This window comes from Primulina tabacum, chromosome 2, assembly GCF_025594145.1.
Source record: "Primulina tabacum isolate GXHZ01 chromosome 2, ASM2559414v2, whole genome shotgun sequence".
In the NCBI taxonomy this organism is placed as follows: domain Eukaryota; kingdom Viridiplantae; phylum Streptophyta; class Magnoliopsida; order Lamiales; family Gesneriaceae; genus Primulina; species Primulina tabacum.
This window is the reverse complement of record NC_134551.1, coordinates 1744100-1770862: the sequence shown is the minus strand read 5'-3', so window position 1 is coordinate 1770862 and position 26763 is coordinate 1744100. Positions and strand designations below refer to the sequence as shown.

The 26763-nt window shown below is 38.5% G+C and overlaps 4 protein-coding genes across 4 annotated transcripts; 1 reads left to right on the top strand and 3 right to left on the bottom strand.

Moving 5' to 3' along the window:
• Positions 1 to 278: 278 nt before the first annotated feature.
• Positions 279 to 2562, bottom strand: LOC142523799 (large ribosomal subunit protein eL19z-like). The gene is made up of 5 exons (XM_075627531.1): positions 2311 to 2562; positions 1638 to 1760; positions 921 to 1234; positions 543 to 604; positions 279 to 450 (listed from the first exon to the last, which is right to left on the bottom strand). The coding sequence occupies exons 1-5, from the start codon at positions 2420 to 2422 to the stop codon at positions 426 to 428; spliced, it is 636 nt and encodes a 211-aa protein (XP_075483646.1). The 5' UTR covers positions 2423 to 2562; the 3' UTR covers positions 279 to 425.
• A 584-nt stretch (positions 2563 to 3146) lies between these two features.
• On the top strand, positions 3147 to 8431 carry LOC142523794 (sucrose synthase 2-like). The gene is made up of 15 exons (XM_075627526.1): positions 3147 to 3395; positions 3594 to 3726; positions 4456 to 4607; positions 4689 to 4881; positions 5045 to 5163; positions 5386 to 5602; positions 5690 to 5785; positions 5875 to 6048; positions 6266 to 6382; positions 6462 to 6628; positions 6771 to 6995; positions 7090 to 7411; positions 7487 to 7731; positions 7969 to 8107; positions 8210 to 8431. Exons 1-15 carry the CDS (start codon positions 3298 to 3300, stop codon positions 8246 to 8248), a joined length of 2436 nt encoding a protein of 811 aa, XP_075483641.1. The 5' UTR covers positions 3147 to 3297; the 3' UTR covers positions 8249 to 8431.
• Positions 8432 to 9970: 1539 nt separating this feature from the next.
• Positions 9971 to 12879, bottom strand: LOC142523784 (endoglucanase 17-like). Its single transcript, XM_075627517.1, has 8 exons — positions 12550 to 12879; positions 12116 to 12322; positions 11782 to 11982; positions 11602 to 11694; positions 11176 to 11337; positions 10956 to 11067; positions 10701 to 10864; positions 9971 to 10581 (listed from the first exon to the last, which is right to left on the bottom strand). The coding sequence occupies exons 1-8, from the start codon at positions 12817 to 12819 to the stop codon at positions 10249 to 10251; spliced, it is 1542 nt and encodes a 513-aa protein (XP_075483632.1). The 5' UTR covers positions 12820 to 12879; the 3' UTR covers positions 9971 to 10248.
• A 4448-nt stretch (positions 12880 to 17327) lies between these two features.
• Positions 17328 to 18483, bottom strand: LOC142523791 (pectinesterase 2-like). Its single transcript, XM_075627523.1, has one exon. The coding sequence runs from the start codon at positions 18438 to 18440 to the stop codon at positions 17343 to 17345; it is 1098 nt and encodes a 365-aa protein (XP_075483638.1). The 5' UTR covers positions 18441 to 18483; the 3' UTR covers positions 17328 to 17342.
• Positions 18484 to 26763: the final 8280 nt, after the last annotated feature.

Below are 26763 nucleotides of genomic sequence, written 5' to 3'. Positions count from 1 at the left end.
TTTTATTATATTACCATATACTAAACAAGATCATGACATAAATACGCGAAAAAACATGCTAGAAAACGTGCGGATATGATTTTTACTGTGGCCTTAAATCCTTTACTGGAGATTTGAACAAAAACTTGGGGCATAAAATAGAAAAATGTATTGAAAGGGGTATGCCAAAAGGGAAAAAACCAACGAATTATGAAGATTTTAAATCAAATATTAAATAAATTAAACAGGAATAAGCAGAACAAAAAGTATACGCCTTTATCAAAAAACAGATGCAAGTGTAAACTTCAAAGTCATCAATCATTTTATGAAACATTGTGCAAATATAAACAAGTGTTTTAGAGTTCCTCTCACCAAACAAGTGATAACGACCAAAAAAGAGCCAAGATACAAATACTCGACACCTATCCCTGACATCAAACGCCTGATCACTTTTTCGACTTCTTAGTTCCCCTACATCGCATACGTTTCTCAAACTCATTAGCTCGCACAACTCCAATAAGTATTAAAATTGCAGATTACGAAAGACAATATGGGTCACTTACTGAGTCGTTTGAGAGGATGCAGGAACGGCTGTTGCAGATTGGGTTACTTTCTCTCCGGGTCCCTATAATAGTGAAAATGGAACAAACGTATTAAAAATATAAAGTTTAGTAGATAGGTAACAAACACATCAAAGGAAGGGAAAGAACATCTTTCGTTAAATCTAAGAAAAACACACAACCCTGAGCACATCAAAGAAACAACTTGAAACACATAAAATGGGTTGCAGCTTTGACTTTACTAACTCATATTTCCTACAGCCCTAAAATTTTTTTGGGCAAAACAAGTGGGTTTGTAAAAACCATGAGAAATTACAAGGTATGCACAGTACCCACTGATCTCATTCCACAATTTAAACAAAATTCTATCCAAAGTAATACCTTGGCTAGTCTTTCCTCTCTCCTTGCAAATTTTCTTTCCCTGCTAGCCTTATTCTTTGCTCTCTTAGCTTCGAACTGGTCAGACAACGTTTTCTCTCTAGCCTTCTCTGCCTTAGACTTGTGGATGCTCTCCATCAAGACTCTTTTGTTCTTGAAAACATTACCCTTCACCTTCATGTACATATCATGGTACATGTGCTTGTCAATTTTCTTTGCCTCCCTATACTTGCGAAGCAGGCGTCTGAGCACTCTCATTCTCCGCATCCAGAGAACTTTAGTGGGCAGTCTAGCTTCCCTTGTACCCTTGCGTTTACCTGAAATTGTTCGAAAACAATCCTATAAGGAAGGCTGAGAGTCATCTACTTTTGGTAGGTAGCTAAGTTGGCAACCAATCTACAAAAAAAGCTCTTCATCATGGCAATATCAGAACCTAAAATAATTCATAAACTTTTGCCAATAGATAGGTAACCCTTCTTTAGCTACTTTTCTGTGACTAAATCAGTCCTCTTAAAACGAGTTGTAGAGAAGTCTGCATAACACTCTAACCCACCACACCACATTGTCACAAGCTTACAACTATATGACTGACCACAAATGGCATAAATTCAAATGACGAGAAGAGGCCATCAGCAAAAAATGAAAAGGAGCAAAAAGCTGAGCCAATTTAAAAGAAGAATTCCCACATTATAGTGAATTCCAAAAATCAGAGAAAGATACCATATCCGGAATGACGTCCCTTTCTTTTGGCCTCTTTCATTCGGCGTGCACGTGATCGCGAGTGAATCTTAGTTGGCTTCCTGATAATGAAACCGTCCTTGACCAACTTCCTGATATTTTGCCCTACAAAAGGAATAAAGAGTAAGGATATCACATTTGTAACAATAACAACAGCCAAAAATTGACACACTTTGTTGCAAACATGAAATGTGTAGCAGAGACAATAAGACTGCATACATACTTGATTGCATTTAAACTGCAGTCATAAACCAATATCAACTATACTACATAATCATTAAGCAATCAAAAATATAATCTCAACAAGAAATCAAACCTCTCATTCTCACTTCTAACCCCACTTCTTGGACAATTCATCAATAAAAAAATATAAAAAATGGAACATGCTAAGTTGAAATGAGGAGTTCAGTTAGCTTAAAATCTTAATCTGTCAAACAGTCATGCTGAATTCAAACAATACAGCTCAAACTCAAAACCTACACGAAACAATAAGAAACCCCATTTTTCTTCATTACATCAGGCAATAACAAAAAGCACCATCAGAATCTCAATAACATGAACAGCAGTAACGAAAAAATAACTCCCAAAGAATCAGCACAGAATCCACAACAAACTTGTGCGAAGAGAAGCGAGCATAAAATAGAATGGAGCGTACGCGAGTTAGCCATGGAGATTTCATTGCCTTCATTGGGATCAAGCCAAACTTTTCCCTTGCCGCACTTGAGCACGCTAGCGGCGAGCCGCTTCTGTAGCTTCAGCGACACCATTTCCTCACCCACCTTCGCCGGTTGCGCGATTAGAATCTGATGCTTTTATAGGTCACACGATTTTGCCCTAGGGTTTATTTTTGGGCTTTGAACTCGTCAATGGCGTGAACCTTGGCCTTTCTCTTTTGTTACTGGATCCATTTGGGCCTTCTCTTTTATTGGGTTAAAAATTTTGTAAATTGTAATAATTTAATTTGAGACAGTAATGTCATCATTTGAAGGAGTTTTATGTATTCAAGTTATTTATTAATTTATAGGTATTAATTCGCATTATATATTAAATATTGTTAATTTAAATATATTAAATGCATGATAAGAAATAATGCGAATAAAATCAAAATAAATATTCTTAATCCGCATTATATATTAAATATTGTTAATTTTAAATATATTAAATACATGATAAGAAATAATGCTGAATAAAATCAAAATAAATATTCTGAGAATATGAATATTTATTTTGATTTAAGATTTGAGCCAGATTTATGAATATTATTTTACTAAAAAGAAATAAGGGGGTGGGTATAGAATGTTGTAGATGTATTGCCAAATGGCGCAAAAGCAAGTTTATGGGAATACAATAAACCAAAGCAGCGAAGTTGGCATCTTGGGAACCTCAGCACCCATAAACAATCAATCCCCGAAGGACACGAACCCAACCAAAGAATCATTATTTTGATCTACCACTGTATTTTGGACCCCAGGCTTGACTTTTCTGGTGATTCACCTATTTAAAATTGTCGATGGGTTATAAAACTCGGAAAAGCGTCAGCCTTTTCTGTCACTTCTGTCACTCTCTTGAATTCCCTTCACCTGAAGAGTCTGGAGAATTCGTAGAGATTTGGAGGATTTTGTAGTGCAGCGTTTGTATTGCAATGGCGGGCTCGAAACTGGAAAGATTACCTAGCATGAGGGAGACAGTTGACGACACTCTTAGCGCTCACCGCAACGAACTTGTCTCCCTTTTTTCACGGTATTGTTGTGATCATGTTGGTTTAGCACTTTATGGATTTTTCCCTTTTGGTCATGAGAAATATGGTCCCAGATTTCCTTGAAATTGATTAGAATTAAGATAGGAAAATGTATCAGGAAACGAAGTTTGGTTACTTTATGGTTGATCTTTTCTTGGGACTTATTATTACGTATCTGATTTGGTCTCTGTTGGTGTAAGATATGTGGCGCAGGGGAAAACTATATTGCAGCCACGTCACCTGATTGATGAGCTAGAAAACATCGCCAGTGAGGATGCTTCGATGCAGAAACTCAGCGATGGCCCTTTCATTGAAGTTTTGAAGTCTGCTCAGGTTGGTTTCATGTTTACTTCCAGTTTTGGTTTAGCCTGAATGCTAGCAAGAACGTGCGGTTCATTGAAACATGAATGTATTTTCTGATGGGTATTCATTGAAGTTTTGGTTTATAGAAAGTGGTCGAAGGAATGGTATATTCCCCATAATCACACTGTTATTTCTGCACTTTTAATCTCTGAACAAAGCTTTAGGATAGGGCTCCTAAGTGACTTCTTTTAGTGCTTTATTTTGAGCTTTTGAAAAGATGTGAGCTACACCGGGTGGAAATAAAATCCTGTGCTATTATTTGTGTAGCAAAATATACATGGGCATTATTGACCCTCAATTTTCATTAATTGACAAATAAAGCTTGCATATAACTGAAATGGTCATATCATGTATATTTGTGTAGCAGGAAGAGCAAATGATTTCATTCCTGAGGGATAGATGGCGAACCTTCATTTATTTACCTAATATACCCTCATTATCTTTAATTTCAGAGTAAAAAATAATAATTATTCTTAAAATTATTCAATATGCTGTAGAGGGAGAGTTTGTCATGATGTTGTGTAGGCCATAGATGATATGAATTTATTGATTAAACTATCTTAAACTATTTCAGTTGCTTCTTCATTATATACTATCTTAAACTATTTCAGTTGCTTCTTCATTATATACTATGGCATGATTTCTGACTGATAAATATTGTGGATCTCCTTCAAGCTTTTGCTACATAATTGACTGTAGGAAGCTATAGTTATACCACCTTTTGTTGGTATAGCCATTCGACCAAGGCCTGGTGTTTGGGAATATATACGTGTTAATGTGTATGAACTTAGTGTGGAGCAGCTGACCGTGTCTGAATATTTACGCTTCAAAGAACAACTTGTGGATGGGAAGTAAGTGGCTTCTTTTGTGTTTTATTTCTTCATGAGTAATTTGCTGATCTTATAATGATAGTCGTTTCCTAAATGTTGTAGGCATGATGATCCGTATGTTCTTGAGCTGGACTTTGAGCCATTCAATGCAACATTTCCTCGCCCAACTCGATCATCAGCTATTGGAAACGGGGTCCAATTCCTCAATCGTCATCTCTCATCACTCTTGTTTCGCAACAAAGAATCCCTTGAACCCTTGCTAGATTTTCTCCGCGTACACAACCATAAAGGCCATGTAAGTTCAAACATAAGAAAATCCCCTCAGCTCAGCTGTATGATCTTTTTCTTTGAACGCTAAAACAAAGTTGTCCCAATTTTTTTTAAAAAAACAGTTTGTTCCTTTTTTGGAAGAGAGAGTATGTTCTAGCTATAGCTAATCTGATGTTTAATGCGCGAAGGCGATGATGTTGAATGATCGGATACAAGGCATATCCAAGCTCGAGTCTGCATTGGTCAAGGCAGAAGGCCGTGTTTCTAAGCTACGTCCAGATACACCCTATTCTGAATTTGAATATGAGTGAGTTTCTGTATATGCATTTGCTTTCAATAAGATACATACTAATAGGCGCAAACACAGGATTTGGTACGAGGGGGAAACTCAATACAATTTAGGGAGTGAAACTTGAATTTTTATAACAAATCAAATCTTAACTTGTTCTGGGATGGTATCCACCCTTTTGCCCCTCTGGATCCACCCCTGCATAGAAGACTTGTTCATGATGTTAGCTATATGATCCAGATTGCAAGGACTGGGTTTTGAGAGAGGTTGGGGCGACACTGCCGAACGGGCCTTGGAGATGATGCGGCTCCTCTCCGACATCCTTCATGCTCCTGATCCATCTACTGTTGAAAAATTTCTTGGTAGAATACCCATGGTGTTTAATGTAGTCATATTGTCAATACATGGCTACTTTGGCCAAGCAAATGTTTTGGGCTTGCCTGACACGGGTGGTCAGGTAATCAGTTTTTATTTTTTTAACATGCAATGTCAGTGATGGAATTATGTTGTTCCTACATCCTTTCTTATTTTGTGTTTTATGCAGATTGTGTATATATTAGATCAAGTACGTGCCTTGGAGAGTGAGATGCTCCAAAGAATAAGACAGCGAGGGCTAGATATCACTCCAAGAATTCTTATTGTATGCTCATCTGACTTGATCAGGTTGCCTTTGTTCTAATAGTTTGGGGTTTGGTTTATCTAGCTTAGTTCGCCCTCTCTTATTTTCAGGTTACCCGATTAATACCCGATGCTAAGGGCACCACGTGCAACCAACGATTAGAAAAGATTGTCGGATGCGAGTACTCACATATCCTCCGTGTTCCTTTTAGAACTGAGAATGGCATTCTTAACCAATGGATCTCGAGGTTCGATGTCTGGCCATACCTCGAAAAGTTTACTGAGGTATGAGGATTCTTCCTGACTTACTTGCATAAATTATCAGAATATTTCCTTTTGTTACTGTAAACCATCAAGAACTACAGAAAGAATACTTTGCTCAGAAAATTATCTCGCTCATGAAATAGATATCTTTTAGTTCGGATGACCTTAATGAGTATTATGTTATATGGATATAATGTGACCTGGGAATTCAGCTACTTAATCTTGAATTAATTATCAGGATTCAGCACATGAAATTGTGGCAGAGTTGCAGGGTTTACCGAATCTAATTATTGGAAACTATAGTGATGGAAACCTGGTGGCATCTCTTTTATCGTATAAGATGGGAATCACGCAGGTGAGAATTGATGTTTTATCTTAAATAGTTTCTTTGATGTGGATCTTCGTGGTAAAAATTTTTATCCTTTGCATTTCAGTGCACCATTGCCCATGCTCTGGAGAAAACCAAATATCCAGATTCTGATATATATTGGCAAAAGTTTGAGGACAAATACCACTTCTCGTCTCAGTTCACTGCTGATATACTAGCCATGAATAATTCGGATTTTATTATTGCCAGTACATACCAAGAGATCGCTGGCACGTATGTGAATAAATTTCACTTTTATTGATCGTGATTGATGAATCTTTGCACGTTTGACATTAAGTTTTTTTATAAAACATTTGATGTTTTGTTTTAAGTAGATTATTATTTCAACTAATGTTTCTGTTTTTTGGTTTTGCAGGAACAATACTGTTGGTCAGTATGAGCATCACACGGCATTCACTATGCCAGGTCTATACCGAGTTGTTCATGGTATTGATGTTTTTGATCCCAAGTTCAACATAGTTTCTCCCGCAGCAGATGATACCATTTACTTTCCAAATTCCGAAAAGGAAAAAAGACTTACGTGCTTTCATCAATCACTCGAAAAGTTGCTGCATGATCCCGAGCAGAATGACGAGCATGTGTAAGTTAACTAAACTTCTCTTTTCTTGAAAGATTTATCGAATTTGGAATGAGAAATGCAGCATTATTATTTATTTTCCATTATACTGAAACAGTGGCACGTTGAAAGATCCATCAAAGCCTATAATCTTCTCCATGGCGAGGCTTGACAAGGTTAAAAACATCTCGGGATTGGTAGAGCTGTATGCTAAGAACGACAAGCTAAGAGAATTGGCTAATCTCGTGGTGGTTGCGGGGTACCTTAATGTGAAACAGTCAAGTGATAGAGAAGAAATATCAGAAATCGAGAAGATGCATGATCTTATGAAGCAGTACCATTTAGAGGGTCAGGTGCGATGGATAACCTCGCAAACAAATAGAGCACGGAATGGTGAACTCTACCGTTATATAGCTGATAAGAGAGGGATATTTGTTCAGGCAAGATTCATCTTAATCTGCTGTAATCTCATCCCATAATGAGCGTCATACTTACATTGTTCCTTTCTTTTATAGCCTGCATTATATGAAGCATTCGGGCTTACAGTTATTGAGGCAATGACCTGTGGTCTTCCAACATTTGCAACATGCCATGGTGGCCCGTTAGAAATTATTGAACATGGTAAATCTGGATTTCATATCGACCCATATCATCCTGAAAAGGCCTCAGCCATCATGGCAGAGTTCTTTAAAAATTGCAAAGAAGATTCCAACTATTGGGCCAATATATCTGATGCAGGCCTTCAAAGAATTCGAGAAAGGTATGCACTTTGTACAACTCAATAATATAGTCATTTGCAGATTTAGCACGGTCTAATATTTTTCTGAACTGCGAGTTTTGCCCTCAAAAATCAAAATCCATCGACTGGCCCCCTCTCTCCAGAACTCCGCGGTTCACTCGACTATTATCATGCTTCTTGTCTTTCTTTCGATACCCGGATGCATTTGAAATTTAAGCGCAACGATGTTATCCCTTCTTGGTTCTTTGTTTGTTGAAGGTACACATGGAAGATTTACTCAGAAAGGCTGTTGACATTGGCGGGAGTATACAGTTTCTGGAGATATGTGTCGAAGCTTGAGAGGCGCGAAACTCGTAGGTATCTTGAGATGTTCTACATTCTCAAATTCCGTAACTTGGTGAGTCTCTAAAGAATATGATTCATTTATGCATAGAAAAAAAACATGTTATTTTCGAATTAAAGTTATTTGTTAATGTTGATCATTAACTCTCCTGCGCAGGTGAAATCTGTTCCTTTGGCTGCTGAAGAGTCGAAGTAGAAGAACTCAAATTCTTGCCACTGATCCAAAGCAAGCTTAAATCGTTCAAGTTATTAAATCAAAAATAAAATTGCTTGCTACTTGAATTATATTAAAATGTCCGTTTGGACAAATAAATTAGAAAAGATCATGTATTCAAAACTTTGATCGATAAGAAATTATGCATGTATATATTTCTGTGCTCTTCTTTGACTTCCATTTATTCGCAGATTATTGGAAGATAGAAAAAGCAAAAGCATTAGCTCCCTCCTGTCATCCTTTTTCTTCAGAAATCCGAATCTACAATGGGATTTGGTCCTTTGATACAAGCATGCTTCTTCAGCTAATGTTTCAAATTAGTATATTATATCAATCTATTATCTAAAATCATTTTGTTTGCACTTATTTCAAACCCATAAATGGAATATGGCTGGCTGGCTGGCTGGCTGGCTATATTGTTTTATAAATTATTTTTATAAAATAAAAAATAGTCGGAATTAAAATGTACACAACTCCCCCTCACAAGTCATTTTAGTCATAAATCAAGCCACTGACAAGTGACACCGTCCAGCTTTTTGGACCACGTGACACACATCACGTGCCGTATTGTATCGGTATCATTTACTCGCCAAATTCTTTATCAACGGTCAAATGTTGGGCCCCCGGCCAACGGTCAGACCTGTTTTATTTTAATTTGAGACACTATTTTACTTTATTGGATCTTAAAATTGGTTTTCCTTAAAATTTTATAGGGCTAATATCTCTGGTCAAATAATAGTCTTTTGTGAAACGATCTCACGAATTTTTATCCGTGAGACGGATCACAAATAAAAAGTAATTTAACATAAAAAATAATATTTTTTCATGAAAGACTCAAATAAGAGATCTGTCGCACAAAATACGACCCGTGAGACCGTCTCACACAACTTTTTGTCATGGTCAAATATGCATAATCAAGCCTCAGGTGTTTTTAATCAAAATGATGTCATTTTTTTATTCAAATTTATTTAGGAATATAGACCAAAAGACACCAAATTAATAAGAATAATTTTGTCTTTTAAAAACCATTTTGAAATAAACGATGAAGCAGGAGATTAGGAGCCATATTTTTTTTTTATTTCGTAGGCGTACTATGTTTCGAGAAAAAAGCAAAAATGGTCCAAAATATACGCCATGATTATATGAGGACTTGGATGATAAATTTTATTGCTATTGCTATAGCGATAGATACAAAAAGCCTGATGCTTTGTAGCTTTTCTAAAAGTGGAAACATAATTACCAATTTGGTGTGGCGAAACTCCCGGATATTATTATATACCAAAAAAATGGGTGACTTTCTTCCGTAAATTTCATGGCGTACAAAATTATTTATGTACCAAAAGTGGGACTTTTTTCCATAAATTTCATTACATGTAGGGATTGAGCGATAATAAAGTGGAACTGAATTGCGACACAAATGGTTCAAAATAATTAAATTTTTGTTGCGTTTCCGAATCTTGATCACAAGAGTATATACTGTGTTTTATGGAGATAATTTTGGTGGGGATTTAAAGGCCAAATTTTATCCATATTATAGGTTGTGAAGTAGCAAAGATAAAAGCGAGCCAAAACCATCATCTCAAATAAAGTCAAAATATAATCTCAATATTCGATTTTAGAGTTACATTTATGAAAGAGTTCCAAGTGTTAAATTTCTCAATTTTTAATGACAATTCCCAAAGCAAGAAAATGCAGAACAAAACATACCCAAAAGCAGCTCAGTCACCAATGCAAGCAAAACAAGTATATAAATTATATCGCCTTCCGTGCCCGTCAGACAATGCGCCGTTTCGGGCACGAATGTCGCATTCATTCCTCACAGCAAACTTTCAACATAAACGAACAACTTTTGATAGAAATAAACACTAGAATATTACAATTAGTAGTGATTCATAACATGATAATTATAATAAAGTAGTAAAATGGAACCCCACATGCCTAGTAAATGTGAGACTAGTGAATTTGGATGCTTTCTTTAATCCTCATATCTGACCATATGAGTGTGCAAGATAAGCCAAGGCACCAACTAATGGTGCGTTGATGTAAGTAGCGGGTTCGGATTGCTCGTAATCTGACCGTTGATCTGGGAACCTGTCGTTTTGATCTGGGCCGCCCACGACTGCTCCTACCAAGATATTCGGGTTTGGGGACTGGGAACTCATGACGCTGAACCCGGATGAGCATTGGATTTTCGTTGGGTGTGCACTGATGGAAGGGAGAGAGGATCCCCTGTGGTGAATCCTTAGAGGATACCTCGGACCGTAGCCCACCATATAGGACATTTTCAAAGGGTTGTCTCCTAGTAAGTAGTCCACCTGCATAAAGTCAACATGTCAAGAATGTAAGAACATGGATCTGAACAGAAGCTTTTACCAATGATTTGAAGTAGTGTTGTAAATTGTAATATATTTGGTGTTAGGACAAATTTCACAACCTGTTTCTTGGCCAAAGCTCTGAGTTTATTTGGTGAGATAATGGTTCCACCACAATTCACCACTTTTTGAGCAGATGTCAGGTATTTAGCATAGGTCACAAGTAGAAAAGATGTGGATGTTACATACTGCATGTTACCATCGCTCATCTTGAACAGAAGACCACCTAGCAAACATGAAGTATTTCATTAATCACCACCGATTTAATCAAGGACGATTCAAGAAAATGGTGGGTTTTTTTTAATAAGAAAATGAACCTGGGGTGTACTGAGAAGTGGAATAAGGGGTCCCTGGAAAAACGGAGCAAATGAAGTTATCTGCATGGCTTTTGTAATCATGCAGAGGTTGAAAGTTTTGGACAAGAAATGCCTGGAAATTGCGCAACATAGGCATAAGAATAATCAAATCAAACGATTATGTAAAATGAATGGTAATAAAGAAATTATTGGTAGAAAAAGGTGAATGTTCAAGGAAGACCTTAGAAAGAAGAATTCTGGCTCCAACATGTTTGTTGTCCCACCCAAATGTGCTATCGGATTCATCAGCTCCAAGGGTCTGCCCATTGGCTTGAATGTAGCTCAGATAATTTGGATTTCTGGTAGCTTTATGCAACCAAGCAGCACCCCATAGTAGCTCATCCTTCAGTCCATTCAAATAGATAAAAAAAAAGTTCACTTTTATCATTTTCAACTCACATTAAGAAAAGGAAAGGAATTATTTACTATGGGCTCTAGTGCCAAAGAGCTTCTTGCTTGGTTGGTTCCCCTCAACCCAGAAGAGATACGCTGCGGGATAGGAAGATTGCTTACCCATCAATAGACCCATTCAGACTCGACCGAGGATTAGTCCGGGCCACGAGCCAAAATGGTCAATTATGAAGAAACTAAAGATTTTTCATTTTACCTGGTACCCAGAAAAATCACAGTAGTAGGGACACACAAATTGTCTCAGGCCATTACTGTAGACACCTCTGTATTTATCAGCAAATTCAAACACCTAGTATAAACCAAAGGTAAGAACAGCGGATCAGATTCAAACCTTTAACTATAGAGAACATATTCAAAATTTCTGAACATTTTATACCCCCATTGCCCTTCTGGCAAGAATCCTTGAATAGTTGGGGTCACTTTTTCGGAAAACTAAGGAAGCAGCTGCAAGAGCTGCGGCTGTTTCAGCGGCAACCTCCGTGCCTGGAGTGTTTTTGTCTATCTTAAAAACACTTCTTGGAGTGTCCATATCCTCTGGCCTCTCCCAGCAAGCATGATCTTTCCCTGCATCTCCAACCTGCAAAAAAAGTATTTCAATGTACAGAATCAAGAATCCCATTTCACCCCCACCATTTATTTAGTTTTCGATCCACTTTTCCCCCATTTTTCTAACAAAAGATGTAGAATGTTGAGAAGGAAGAGAAAGAAACCTGAACATAAATGATGCCTGGATGAGCTGTGGCTTTGAGGAGATAATCTGTGGCCCAGCGGATGGCTTCTTTGGCATTCTGCAGCTCTCCTTTCATAAGCCCACCAAACTCGATCACACTCCATGAAAGAATAGTGGTGGTGAAGGCCATTGGGAAACCGAACTTCACATTGTCCCCTGCATCATAGTACCCTCCCACCAAATCAACCTGCATTTCACATTTAAACCCAAACCAACCTCAAATCTTTTCATTGCAACGCAAAATAAATAGAAACAAAACCTAACCCACTTCAAATATTTCATCTTTCAGCCATAATACGAATCTTGCACCCATTATAAGAGAAAACACACCTCGGACATGAAATATTCAAGAAAATCTACACAGTTTGAGATGATAAAAAAAAAGAAGAAACAAACAGAAAACAGCAAACATACATGCATTGCAGCACCATCCGAAAGGCCAGAGCTTTTTCTCCAGGTGATTCTCTGGTTAGAGGGGAGTCTCCCCGACCTCTGGCCCTCAAAAAACAAGATAGATTTAGTGAGAGCATCTCTGTAATTGTGAGAAGCATAGCGAGGGTGACGATGGCCACTGAAAGGATACTGCCTCACAGGGTAGTAAGCATCGCAGAGAAATTGCAGAGAGCAAACTAGAACACCCAAGAAAATCGAAGTAACGAAAAAAGTGGGAAAACAAGAAGCCATTTTGTGCCAACCAACCAACCGTCAGCACTCGTAGTGGAACCAGCCAGTATATTTTTATAAAGCGAAAAAATATGACTCTTGCTCTTACTAGCGTAATGGGTTGGTAACGTTGGTTTATGGGTCGAAAAGTAATATATTTTTTTTTAAAGAAGGGTGAAAAAGAATTATTCAAACATATTAATTTTGTTTCCATTTTGATATTAGTATCACTGTAATAGATGTTAAATTATATAATTTTAGAGTTTTTTTTAATTATCTCTTATGTTAATATTCAATATTTAAAAACATAAAATACCTTAAATCAGAGTTAAGAAAGAATTCCTTCAACATTTTGCAAGGATGCGAGGATATTTATTAATTGGATTTGGGGTTACTTGGGCAACGGTAAGAATGAACATGACCTATCACGTGAAGTGGCATTGTTTCCTTGGATTGGACAGTAGATGTTACATCGTAATAAATTTTCTTTTCCTTTTACACCCGTTAACGTACTACAACAAATGTTATACGCATACTCTAATTACGATGAGAGGAAGGTTTATATTTGTAGATAGTTATTACTTTTTATTAAATAAAACATTAATTGTATAAAATAAAAATAAGAGTAGGTCTCTCTTGTGAGACGGTCTCACAAATCTTTATATGTGCGACTGAGTCAACTCTACCGATATTCACAATAAAAAATAATACACTTAAGCATAAAAAAGTAATACTTTTTCATTGATGACCCAAACAAGAGACTCGTCTCACAAAATACGACCCGTGATACTGTCTCACACAATTTTTTGCCTAAAAATAATTAAGTGATATATAATTAATAGGTAATATCTATTAAGTAATAACATTACGATGCACATTATAAATTTCAATTTCTGTGAAACTATATATGTATATGTCTATGTATGTATAGTATAGCAACCGTATCTTAGCATATATAATATATTATAACTTTTAAAATTTATTTATTTTATCTTAATATATATATAATATGAACTGAAAATGAATAAGAACTAACTTGTCGTCGGTTAAAGGGTTTGATAACGAGCATGGGGAAGGGTCTGGGAAGTCGCATATTTGAGTTCTGTGAATTACTCAAAAAGCGTCAAAAGTAGCCCATGCATGTGTACTTTCATCAAGAAATTCACTTGCATCGGATCGGATCGGATCATTTGAGTCGAACAATTAGGATATGAAATTATATATTGCATTCGATGTTTTTATAACTTTTCGTCAATGAGTGTTTTTCAAAATTAAACATGCGGTGTAGAGATGCAGGTAGTTCAAATGATCATGTCAAGAGATAAAAAAATAGTAAGCATTAAAGAGAAGATTTAACTACATACAAAGTAAGTATAATTGAAATAAAATAATTTAAGATTTTTTAAAATTTCTGGCCAAAATGAAGAACAATGTGTTGGATTTCTCATCAATAAAGAAACAATTTTAGCGATAGGCTGAAGATGATCTTAAAATTACTTAACTTCATAAAAACTTGATGATAATTGTAACTAAGTGTGAAAAGTTGGTAGTAATCAATTAAAATAATTCCGAAAGTCAAGTGAATCTGTTCATAATGATAATAGAATTAAATAAATGCAATGATATTCATATTATTCATCAAAAACCTTATATCCATGTGTTTAATTATACATGCTGTGTTAACAAGCTTTAATGAATTAAAATATGGTTAACATGCTTGTGTGAACCATTAATTCGATAATAAACATAGTCGATATGCTATTCATTAACATTAAATGATGATCATCCCTTTGGATTGGTATATCAATATAAATTGAACGGCAACCGAGGCCAACTCTTCTAGCCAGTGCCTTGGCAAACCTGGAGACATCCCGAGCTGCCAACATAAAATGATGTAATTGTTTTTTAAGAAAAAAATCGCAAATTTGGTCATTTATATTTTTTTCCTTACGAAGTTCTAATATATATTGTTAAAATTTAAGTTGTGTGTAGTTATATTTGATTTTTTGGTCATTTTTTAGTTTTTTTCACGTGTTTAGTAACACCTTATATGGAAAAGTATTAAAATTGAGAGAACAAATGATCAAAATAAATAGACACACGGAATGAGATTCAATTTTGACAATTCAACGGACCAAAATTACACGAAGGCATATTGAGGACAACAATGAAAATATTCGTTGTTTTTACTAAAATTAAATGTCTTGTTTTGATTTGAAATATTTTTTTTAAAAAATGTTTTTAGAGATAAGGATATTTGTAAAGTCTTCAAAGAATTCATAAATTTGATCAAATTAAAATATTTAATAAAAATACTGAAATAATTACAGAATATATTAAAAACAAAATCAAAAGTTTATAATAAAATCCAACAGCCACTTCATTAAATGAGGAGGATAACGGCATTTCGTGTTACCCAACCTCAACACACAATGATTCTACGATCACCTCACCGGGAATCCAACACCAGCGGTAAAACTCAACTCACCGTTAGATTTGGATTGAACGGAATGCCGGTAGCCGGCAACCACTGAGTCGCCTGAATAAAATTATCGGGAGCAAACTGAGCCGCCTCAGTCGCATTGGTAATAATGTGGTAACCTGGCCATGTCACTCTAGCACTCGTATTCGACCCCGGCCCCCGATTCTGATATTCTCCATAATATAGCAAACTCACCGAAGAATTCTGATCCCATCGCAACCAGCCTGCAGGATCCACTACGCTTTCCATTTTCGCGAACATATAGACAGTCCTGGAATACAATTTCCAGGGCCTGCCAAGGTAGGTTCTGAACTGTGACAAAACAGGGAGCAAATCCGCTGCAGCCGCAACTTTGGACCTTGTAATAGATCAATCTCAAAGTCTATTCGGCCTCATGCATGGGCTCTAAAACTCTTGAACTCAATGTAATATCTTCATTAACTAATACAAGGTTGCATTTGTATCGATTATTTGGATATTGAAATAATTTGAATATTATACAATGATTAAAACTATAACAAGTTAGATACTTAAAATTCATGTTCTGATTAATTGATTGATTCACTATACATTTAAATCACTACAGATTCACCATATTTATATTTCATTTTTAGGTTATTTATATTTCATTTTTAAAACCATTAAGTTTTTTTAAAAAGATTTCACAAAAATATCATGAGATCGTAGTTTAATTTTGTGACACGGATGTCCTATCCGACCCTATCCATTAAATAATGTTATTTTTTAACTGCTTCGATGATATATTAAATCAGTTCGCTCACACAAATAATTAATTAGCACAGTAATTAAGAATTTGCCCTCCCTACATTGACACAAGTGTGAACAACTCTCCATCATTCTCATCATGCATCCGTCACAAAAAGACAACACGAAGACGTATCAACAAATAATAACAAATTTTTTTTTTTTTAAAAAAGACGACATTAGAGAAACAAACCTTGTCACGACAAGCCGTCACTGTCCAAAAACACGCTTTGAAGGTCCTACTTTAGATTACTACGATATATTATTATTTGATAGGCGAAGCACGTGGGAAACTGGATCTCGACAATCATATCTCAAAAGAAAAGGTCGTCAATTAAAATGAATTATTCAGAAACAATTTCTCAATAAAACTACAGATTTAAATTTTAAATAATCTACATCCAACTTATGTTTCATTAAATATTTGTTACTTTCAAATCTTTAATATAATTTTTCACACACTATAATTTGAGGTCAATAATGTTTTGGTACATCTTATTTGCAATTTACAAAAAAAAATTCGATCTATGATGTTAAATTATCATGTTTAGAAAACTACCAAATTCGGAGGAGAAATCAAACTCAGATATCAAAAGAGTATAAATTTAACAAGTTTGGGAAACCTTTTACACGTCTAAATCGCAACTAATTAAGCGTCGGGTGAAGTACGTCCCATCTATCTTGACCATGTAATTAGCATGACAAAATTTCGTCCTAATTAACACAAAAATCTCACATGACAGTCATTCTATGAGATGTATAATCTACTTCCATCGATCAAAAAAAATATTATTTTTATTGTAAATATAAGTAGATTTGACTCGTCTCACGAAAAAAGAACTGTGAGACCGACTCAGAAGTGACCTATTTATATTTTAATATCCATAATTCACATGTGCAGCACGGAAAATCTTAATTTAAAGTTTTAAATGCAAATTTTTTTTCCTAGTTTAATTTTGTTTTATATATAAAAAAGAAATGACGAGTTACGTCATTTTTTGAGTAGACGTTGACCATGGAAGACATGAATGAACGAAACTAGGTCCACCCAGTTAAAGATAAGGAATATTTCAAGTAAGACGTGAGTCTATAATTGTATTACCGGCTATATTTTATTTATATTTCATTTGTTTTGTGTTACCAGCACTAGATCTTTTTCTATTTTTTTTATTTAGTTTTAAAAAATTTAATAAAAAATTAACAATATACACATTAATTTCAACTCATAATTTTTAAGATTATAAACTAAAACAAGACCTTAAAATTAATTTAAATATAAAAAAATATGTTGGTTAATTTATATTATGATAAAAAAATTAATCAATAAATTAAATATAAAAGATATTATATTATTGAAGAGAAAGAACTCACCGACGGTAGCAGACCTGAAGGTAGTCCATCCATCCACCACGCTTCGATTCCCCTTTATCGATGTGTTTCCGATTCCATCTCCCAGCAGCATTATCATCGTCTTCGAGCTGCCCAGATCAATGTACTCGAAATACGCTCCGGTCTTTATGTAAATCACGAACCTCGTTGTACTTCTGTTCGGCGCTGCGTTTAACGCATCGTTAATGGTGGTGAAGTTGCCGCTGCCGTCTTTAGCAACCACCAAGTCGGCCTTCGTTTGATTTGCCGCCGTCTGCAGCAATCTCCTGTCTTTCCTGGTAAGCCATGTTGGGAATCCGTTGCTTATTCCGCCGTACTCCGGGAACTCATGCTGGGATAGGGAGCGAGGGGATTTCTTCTTCTTTGTCTCGCTTTTCTTCAGATTTTTTGTCATGGCGAGGCAGTTGCTGAAGTGCTTTGATATTCTTCTCACCCTACCTTCTATGAGTTTCCGCGTGTTGTTCTTACTGAACGCGAAACCGTCGAGGCAGGTAGCCTGATTCGTCATCGCGCCGCTGAGGAGCGTCAGCAAGTCGTCGTAGTACTTTGTGGTGGATGAGTTGCTGGCGGATAAGTCGGAGAGGACTTTTCTAAGCTCGGTGATTGAGTCGGAGAAGAGCTCCAGGCAGTCGTCGAGAGCTCGTAGGTCCAGTGGCTGGAGCTTTCTCCCGAGTTTTCGGCGGATGCTACTGCAGTTGGAGGCGGATTCTCTGATCTCCGTCATGGTGACGTTTATGGTGGCGGAGATGATTTCGGGCATAGATTTCCGGCGGTTTTCCGGGAAGGACGCGACGGTGGAGACGCAGAGGTCGGGGTACAATGTGTCCCGGCATGATGAATCGGCGACATGGGCGTGTGTGCAAATATGAAATTCTGTTGAGGTCTCTGAGTAATTTTTAGAAACATTGGGGTGTGATTGGAGTGTGAATAGTGTGAGAAGAAGAAGGGCCAAGAGAGGGAGGAGTTTGGAGTTGTGAAAATCCATTCTTTTCGGACTTTTGGACATGGAAATTAGGTCATTCGAGTGAGATTGGTGGGGGCGTTTATGTGGTTGGAAATATTAATAATTGTATTATTTTTATTAATTTGATATAAAATTTACTAAAATCGCATTTTAAAATATATGTCTAAAATTACAAATCATGCATGTTACGTTGATTTATTCATAGGTTGGGTTTTAAAAACTCGTGAGTACAAAAAAAGGGGACATAATAATTAGAAAATTTATGCAAGTATATATTTTCTGACATATTTTATTATCTATGTTATTGAATTTTGAAGATATATTTTGGATATAATAAAAATAAGATTTAATTAAAAAAGAAGGATGGCTCAAATTTTTAAAATTTAGTCATAAACAGCCAAAAGTTTTTTGAAAGAGTTTAGAAGTCAGGACAAATATTTTCTAAATATAATATAATAACGGACAGTTGAAATATATACCTTTGTTTGAGTATCTATTCATAAATTATTGTTGACAATATAAATACTTTCTTAAGTTTATGCTGCATTAAGCCAAATACATTGATGACAAAAATTTATGTGAGACAATCTCACACGTCGTATTTTGTGAAATTGATATCTTATTTGGGTCATCTGTGAAAAAGTATTACTTTTTATGCTAAGAATATTACTTTTTATTGTGAGTATCGGTAGGGTTGACTCGTCTCACAGATAAAGATTCGTGAGACCGTCTCACAATAGAGCTACTCTACATCGATAATACCTTAAACGGTTAAATTAATTCGATTATATCTAATTTCAAATTAAATTTAGATAAGACCATTAATAATGGTGTCAAAAACTTGTATGAGACGGTCTCATGGGTCGTATTTTGTGAGACAGATATTTTATTTGGGTCATCCATGAAAAAATATTATATTTTATGCTAAGAGTAATATTTTTTATTGTGAATATTGGTAGGGTTGACCAGTCTCATAGATAAAGATTCGTGAGATCGTATCACAATAGATGTACTATTGGAAAGAATGTTTTGCATTAATTGCTGACGGTGATATTAAATAATAAATTATAGTTATTTATGATTTTTTTTTTCTCATGGCTAGTGTCGAACAATTGAATTTCAGGGTTTATTTCCCATGTGCATTAAATTTCCAACTCTTGAAATTAAAAAGTAATAAAAAAATTATCGAAATTAGCAATTAGTCAGAAATGAACGTTGTAAACTTGTAGGGTATTATGGGTATAGAGGGAATTTCCTCCTCACTCTTTCAAATAAATTTGGATCAATTAGCTTGAAATAAATAATTTGGTTAAAAATTTAAAATCAGATATTCCATTCAGATCGCTAGATCGGAGAGGGTGACCTTATTTACGCACATCCTCAAATAGCGCGTGTTTGGAAGATTTTTTGTACTTATTAATTAAACAAATATTCTCGTGCTTTACTGATAAATCATCGGAAACCAAGGTTATAAATTTAGAACGTAACCTCGGGGTTTGAGACTTAATCGTAACAAATTCTCCTACTCAGACTAAAAAAAAATCTCAGAGGTACCGTTTTGGCATAGTCTCATTCTCGCATATTTGTTTTTCTATTGTTTAATAAAAAGATCTTCTTCTAGAGGGAAAAAATACAGTCCATTCAGATTAAAATAAATCATTCAAAATAATCTATTGTTGTTTCTTTGCGGCTACCGCAACATGTGATTCATTGCGTCCCATTTGTTGAATTGGATCTTTTATTAGATAGTTTGTCCATGTACAATTAATTCATATTTTGGTTTTGTATATTCGTCATATTCGAGGAAAAAAATACAAACTAATTATATAAAAACTGAATATCACGGTCACGGAGTCAAACCATGAGTTTGGTTGAGTCTATGTTGTTGGAGATTGAATAAAATAAATCTCTAAATAAGGTGATAAAATCCATATATCACAATACGTCAAGAATTCATGTCGAATTATCAGAAAATATAAATACAGTAAACACGTACCGGACTTCATTGATTGAAATAACGTCAGAGTTATAGATCTTCAAAGGCAACAGAGAATCGACCACCTTATTCATGTCTTTGATGGGAGAAGGAGAGAGATCTAGAATATGTGCGCCGTATATATTCTATGTTATGTTCTCTGTGCCTTGGGGACCATAACCTTATATAACATTAGCAGTCTTCAACCCATCATAGAAGACCTAATTGGGCTGGGTTTCTACACATAATGTGGATCATATCAATATATTTAATACATTAGAAAACCCATAATTAATTAGATCAATTTATTGGATCTTTTATTAGATAGTTTGTCCATGTACAATTAATTAAATTATGTGAGCCCGCAAAATAATTCCAACATATGTTACATCCGGAATAACAATTTGCGTATCAATTAAATATGTCGTACTAAAATATATAGGAACGTGACTTCAGCTGTGCTTGAGGTTGATAACATACAATATACTCATTTATGAATATATGATATATTTCGACATGTATACATCAGCACATGGTCATCCTTTGTATTTAGTATCAATAGAATTATTGTTAGATGACATGAGATCGACTCCTCTGGTGCTCAACAATGCTTAATCCTGACCTATGAAGACGAGAGAAACTAATGTAAGGGTGATGTGGGGGAGGTTGCAATAAGGTGTACAAGAAAAACCAGTCAAAATTTGTTGATGAACCTGTAAATATGTTCATTGGTTTCCTCTGGTTTTTCCTGGTTGAGGAAATGAGCTACTCCTTCCATGATAACCGTTTCTTGCAAGAAGGGCATATTTCGTTTGAAGCCACCGCGGTGCATGTACTCCTTTATGCCAGAGGTATTATAGCTGATGCGATCCGCGCGAATAAGAGCAATGTCGGGTGCTCAACCGGATCTGTTATCAAAATGATGAAGGAAATAAGAGCAATGTAGATATCTGAACCAGAAGCTTCTTTCCCGGGCGGAGAGGATTTTCTGCACTCAAGAAGGTAACCACGTGAATGGGCGCCGGAGGGGTGTCAGGCGTGGCCACTCCGATGCTTAAGTCAGTGAATGATTCAAGCCAAGAACCAATGTAACCAAGTGATGGTTGTGATATTGGTGTGAATGAATGAATATAAATGTAAAGAGAGAACCTGATATTTATAGTAGGAGAAGTAATGATGACCTCGTTCTCCGTGCTACCTACTGATTATAGTAGGACGGCTGAGCACACCCTATATTCTGACATGTCAAATCTCATACTGGTCACATCCAGCCCATCTGATTTTGTCAACCCATCGGCCTGGTGTCAGAGATGGGACAGTCGCCCACATCTTATTCTGCTAGTATACTCGAGTGCGGTGCTCTTATCAAGGTGGCCCGGGTAGAAAGTTCCCGGGAGCTTGAACGAGAGCCCGGGCGTCCGGTGGCCCGGGGAGGAAACGTCCCGGGCATTCACCAGCCCGGCTCCTGATGAACCCTTCCCGCCGACTTGTCCTGATTCTGGCCATCCATCCAGTATCCTGGGTCGTCCATGCCCCGGGCACATGAATCGTCCATGATTCGGGCACAACCCGGGCTATCCCGAGGGTATCATCACTCCCTCCTTAAATAGTCGGGCTAGAGTCATACTCACTGTCCCGATTAGTCTTGTGTGCCCGATCATGGAAAATATTTAGTTTGTCTGTAAAAGCATCGGGGGATTCATGTATCCTAGAGATTGGATGAAATGCCGGAGTCTCGTGTCTTATGGACTTGAGATAAGATGCCGGGGTCTCATGTCTCCCGGGCTTTAAAATAGATTGCCGGGGCCTCATATCTCCCGGACTTAGGAATGGTCGAGGTGCGGAGCCCTGAGCCAGGGTACGGATCCCTGGACTTAAAAGATGACCGAGGTACGGGTCCCCGGGACAGGGTACGGATCCCTGGACATAATAGATGACCAGGGTGCGGGTCCCTGGGCCAGGGTACGGGTCCCTGGACTTGATAGATAACAGGGTGCGGAGCCCTGACCTTCATAAATGGTCGAGGTACGGAGCCCCGAGCCAGGGTACGGATCCCTGGACTTAAAAGATGACCGAGGTACGGGTCCCCGGGCCAGGGTACGGATCCCTGGACTTAATAGATGACCGGGGTACGAGTCCTCGGGCCAGGGTACGGATCCCTGGACTTAATATATGACCGGGGTACGGGTCTCCGAGCTAGGGTACGGGCCCCTGGACTTAAAAGATAACCAGGGTGCGGGTCCCTGGGCCAGGGTACGAGTCCCTGGACTTAATAGATAACCAGGGTACGGAGCCCTGGCCTTCATAAATGGTCGAGGTACGGAGCCTCGAGCCAGGGTACGGGTCCTTGGGCCAGGGTACGGGTCCTTGGACTTAATAGATAACCAGGGTGCGGAGCCCTGGCCTTCATAAATAGTCGAGGTACGGAGCCCCGAGCCAGGGTACGGATCTCTGGACTTAATAGATAACCAGGGTGCGGGTCCCTGGACCGGGGTACGGGTCCTTGGACTAAATAGATAACCAAGGTGCGGAGCCCTGGCCTTCTTAAATGGTCAAGTTACGGAGTCCCGAGCCAAGGTACGGATCCCTCGACTTAAAATATGACCGAGGTACGGGTCCCCGGACTTAATAGATAACCAGGGTGCGAAGCCCTGGCCTTCATAAATGGTCGAGGTACGGAGCCCCGAGCCAGGTTTGAGAACCCTGGGCTTAGATAATGTGCCGGGGCCTCATACCTACCGGGCTTAAGAGAATGTGCCGGGGCCTTATACCTCCCGGACTTTCAAGAATGTTCCGGGGCCTCATACCTTCCGGGCTTAAGAGAATGTGCCGGGGCCTCATACCTCCCGGACTTAAGATAATGTGCCGGGGCCTCATACCTCCTGGGCATAAGAGAATGTGCCAGGGCCTCGTATTTCCCGGGCTTAAGGGAATGTGTCGGGGCCTCATACCTCCCGGACTTAAGATAATGTGTCGGGGCTTCGTACCTCCCGGACTTAAGATAATGTGCCGGGGCTACATATCTCCCGGATTTCAAGAATGTGCCGAGGCCTCATATCTCCCGGACTTAAGATAATGTGCCGGGGCCTCGTACCTCCCGGACTTTCAAGAATGTGCCAGGGCCTCGTACCTCCCGGGCTTAAGAGAATGTGCCGGGGCCTCGTATTTCCATGGCTTAAGGGAATGTGCCGGGGCCTCATACCTCCCGGACTTAAGATAATGTGCCGGGGCCTCGTACCTCCTGGACTTTCAATCTTTTTGCTCCTCCTGCTATACTAGTTTTATTAAAAACCAAATCACTAACCTGGAAATATTGAATCTGAATTCATTTTCGGTAGGGTGAAACTTTTCTGGTTGAGCTAAATTAGGTGACTAATATAGTTGTATGCTACTGAGTGCATAGCAACTGCTCTTCATGCCAATCCGGAATAGCTGCTGAGCTTTGAGCCCATATGAAATCCACATATAAGAATTGAGTGCCGAGCTGGTCGGACTTGTATGTTTGCCAAGCAGAGTTGGGCTTATTTTTGAATGGAAACCATATCTACGTCTTGAGCTCAATTTCCCACAGACAGCGCCAATGATGCGATCTGCGCGAAATGAGTGAGCAGGGTCGGGTGCTCAACCGGATCTGCTATCAAAATGAGGAAGGAAATAAGAGCAATGTAGATATCTGAACCAGAAGCTTCTTTCCCGGGCGGAGAGGATTTCCTGCACTCAAGAAGGTAACCACGTGAATGGGCGCCGGAGAGGTGTCCGGCGTGGCCACTCCGATGCTTAAGTCAGTGAATGATTCAAGCCAAGAACCAATGTAACCAAGTGATGGTTGTGATATTGGTGTGAATGAATGAATATAAATGTAAAGAGAGAACCTGATATTTATAGTAGGAGAAGTAATGATGACCTCGTTCTCCGTGCTACCTACTGATTATAGTAGGACGGCTGAGCACACCCTATATTCTGACATGTCAAATCTCATACTGGTCACATCCAGCCCATCTGATTTTGTCAACCCATCGGCCTGGTGTCAGAGATGGGACAGTCGCCCACATCCTATTCTGCTAGTATACTTGAGTGCGGTGCTCTTATCGAGGTGGCCCGGTAAAAAGTTCCCGGGAACTTAAACGAGAGCCCGGGCGTCCGGTGGCCCGAGTAGGAGACGTCCCGGGCATTCACCCGCCCGGCTCCTGATGAACCCTTCCCGCCGAATTGTCCTTATTCTGGCCATCCATCCAGTATCCTGGGTCGTCCATGCCCCGAATACAAGAATCGTCCATGATTCGGGCACAACCCGGGCTATCCCGAGGGTATCATCAATAGCCAACAATGAATTTAACATGAACTTTTATTTGCACCCCTGTCCATGGAGCTGTTAGCTCCCAGTTTCTGCATGCATCAAGGAAAAAATATATAAATATCTGACAAAATAATTTATTCTAAGAAAAAAATATAAATCTTGGCGTTAAAAACCTTGAGAATGCCGGTCAATGCAAATAGATGGACGAGAAATCTTGACCTTTTTTTTTAATAGAGTTTTCATGAATGACAGAGAATAAAACAATAAGGTGTTTTCTTGAATGACAGATAGTGAAACAATAAGGCGGGGCGTGGGGGCGGTTGAAATATGTCCTTTTAAATGGAATATTTAGAGATTGTACCATATTTCTATCAATATATGCATGAATTAAGGAGAACAACAAGCTATTATGTAGAAACTAAAAGAAACAGAGTGAGGGCAATCCATTGGAGAAAGGAGAAATGGGTATAAAAGGATCCCACTAAAGCAAACAGAAGAAAGCCTACAACATGTGAGAAGAAAGCAAACGCCGAGTTAGACTTACAAGTCCATTGCTCGAAAGTCGTTCAATCCACCTGTGAAACCGGTTTGGTCAAATTTGCTAGCATAGTATTGAACGTCTTATTCTGATAACCAAGAAGGCATTGTAATCGGCTTGGTAGGCGAACCCCCAAATCCTACTGACTTAGGAACACGAATAGCAGCTGGGTTCCGTGTTGTTAAGAATTTCTTGATCAATCTTACAATACCAACACGAGCAAACTCATGTTCCGCTTCTCTTGTTTCCTAGATAAAAAGACCAATGCGTCCTCTAAGCAATCAGCCAAAAAAGTCTTTCAAAATAACAATTCACGAATTAAACATTTATACTGATGCGATCCTGGTGAAATGAGTGAGCAGGGTCGGGTGCTCCACCGGATTTGCTATCAAAATGATGAAGGAAATAAGAGCAATATAGATATCTGAACCAGAAGCTTCTTTCCCGGGCAGAGAGGATTTCCTGCACTCAAGAAGGTAACAACGTGAATGGGCGCCGGAGGGGTGTCTAGCGTGGCCACTCCGATACTTAAACCAGTGAATGATTCAAGCCAAGAACCAATGTAACCAAGTGATGGTTGTGATATTGGGGTGAATGAATGAATGTAAATGTAAAGAGAGAACCTGATATTTATAGTAGGAGAAGTAATGACGACCTCGTTCTCCGTGCTACGTACTAATTATAGTAGGATGACTGAGCACACCCTATATTCTGACATGTCAAATCTCATACTAGTCACATCCATCCCATCTGATTTTGTCAACCCATCGGTCTAGTGTCAGAGATGGGACAATCGCCCATTTCTTATTCTGCTAGTATATTCGAGTGCGGTGCTCTTACCGAGGTGGCCCGGGTAGAAAGTTCCCGGGAGCTTGAACGAGAGCCCGGGCGTCCGGTGGCCCGGGGAGGAGACGTCCCGGGCATTCACCCGTCCGGCTCCTGATGAACCCTTCCTGCCGACTTGTCCTGATTCTGGCCATCCATCTAGTATCCTGGGTCGTCCATGCCCCGGGCACAAGAATCGTCCATGACCGGGCACAAGAATCGTCCATGACTTGAGCACAACCCGGGCTATCCCGAAGGTCCATGCCCCGGGCACAAGAATCGTCCATGACTTGGGTACAACCCGGGCTATCCCGAGGGTATCATCACTCCCTCCTTAAATAGTCGGGCCAGTGTCATACTCGCTGTCCCGATTAGTCTTGTGTGCCCGATCATGGAAAATATTTAGTTTGTCTGTAAAAGCATCGGGGCTTCATGTATCCCAGAGATGGGATGAGGTGCCGGGAACTTACGTCTCCCGGGCTTGATGAATGATTGAAGTGCGGAGCCCCGAGCCAGGGTACGGATCACTAGGCCAGGGTACGGGTCCCTGGACTTAATAGATAACCAGGGTGCGGAGCCTTGGCCTTCATGAATGGTCGATGTACGGAGCCCCGAGCCAGGGTACGGATCCATGGACTTAATAGATAACCAGGGTGCGGAGCCCTGGCCTTCATAAATGGTCGAGGTACGGAGCCCCGAGCCAGGATACGGATCCTTGGACTTAATAGAT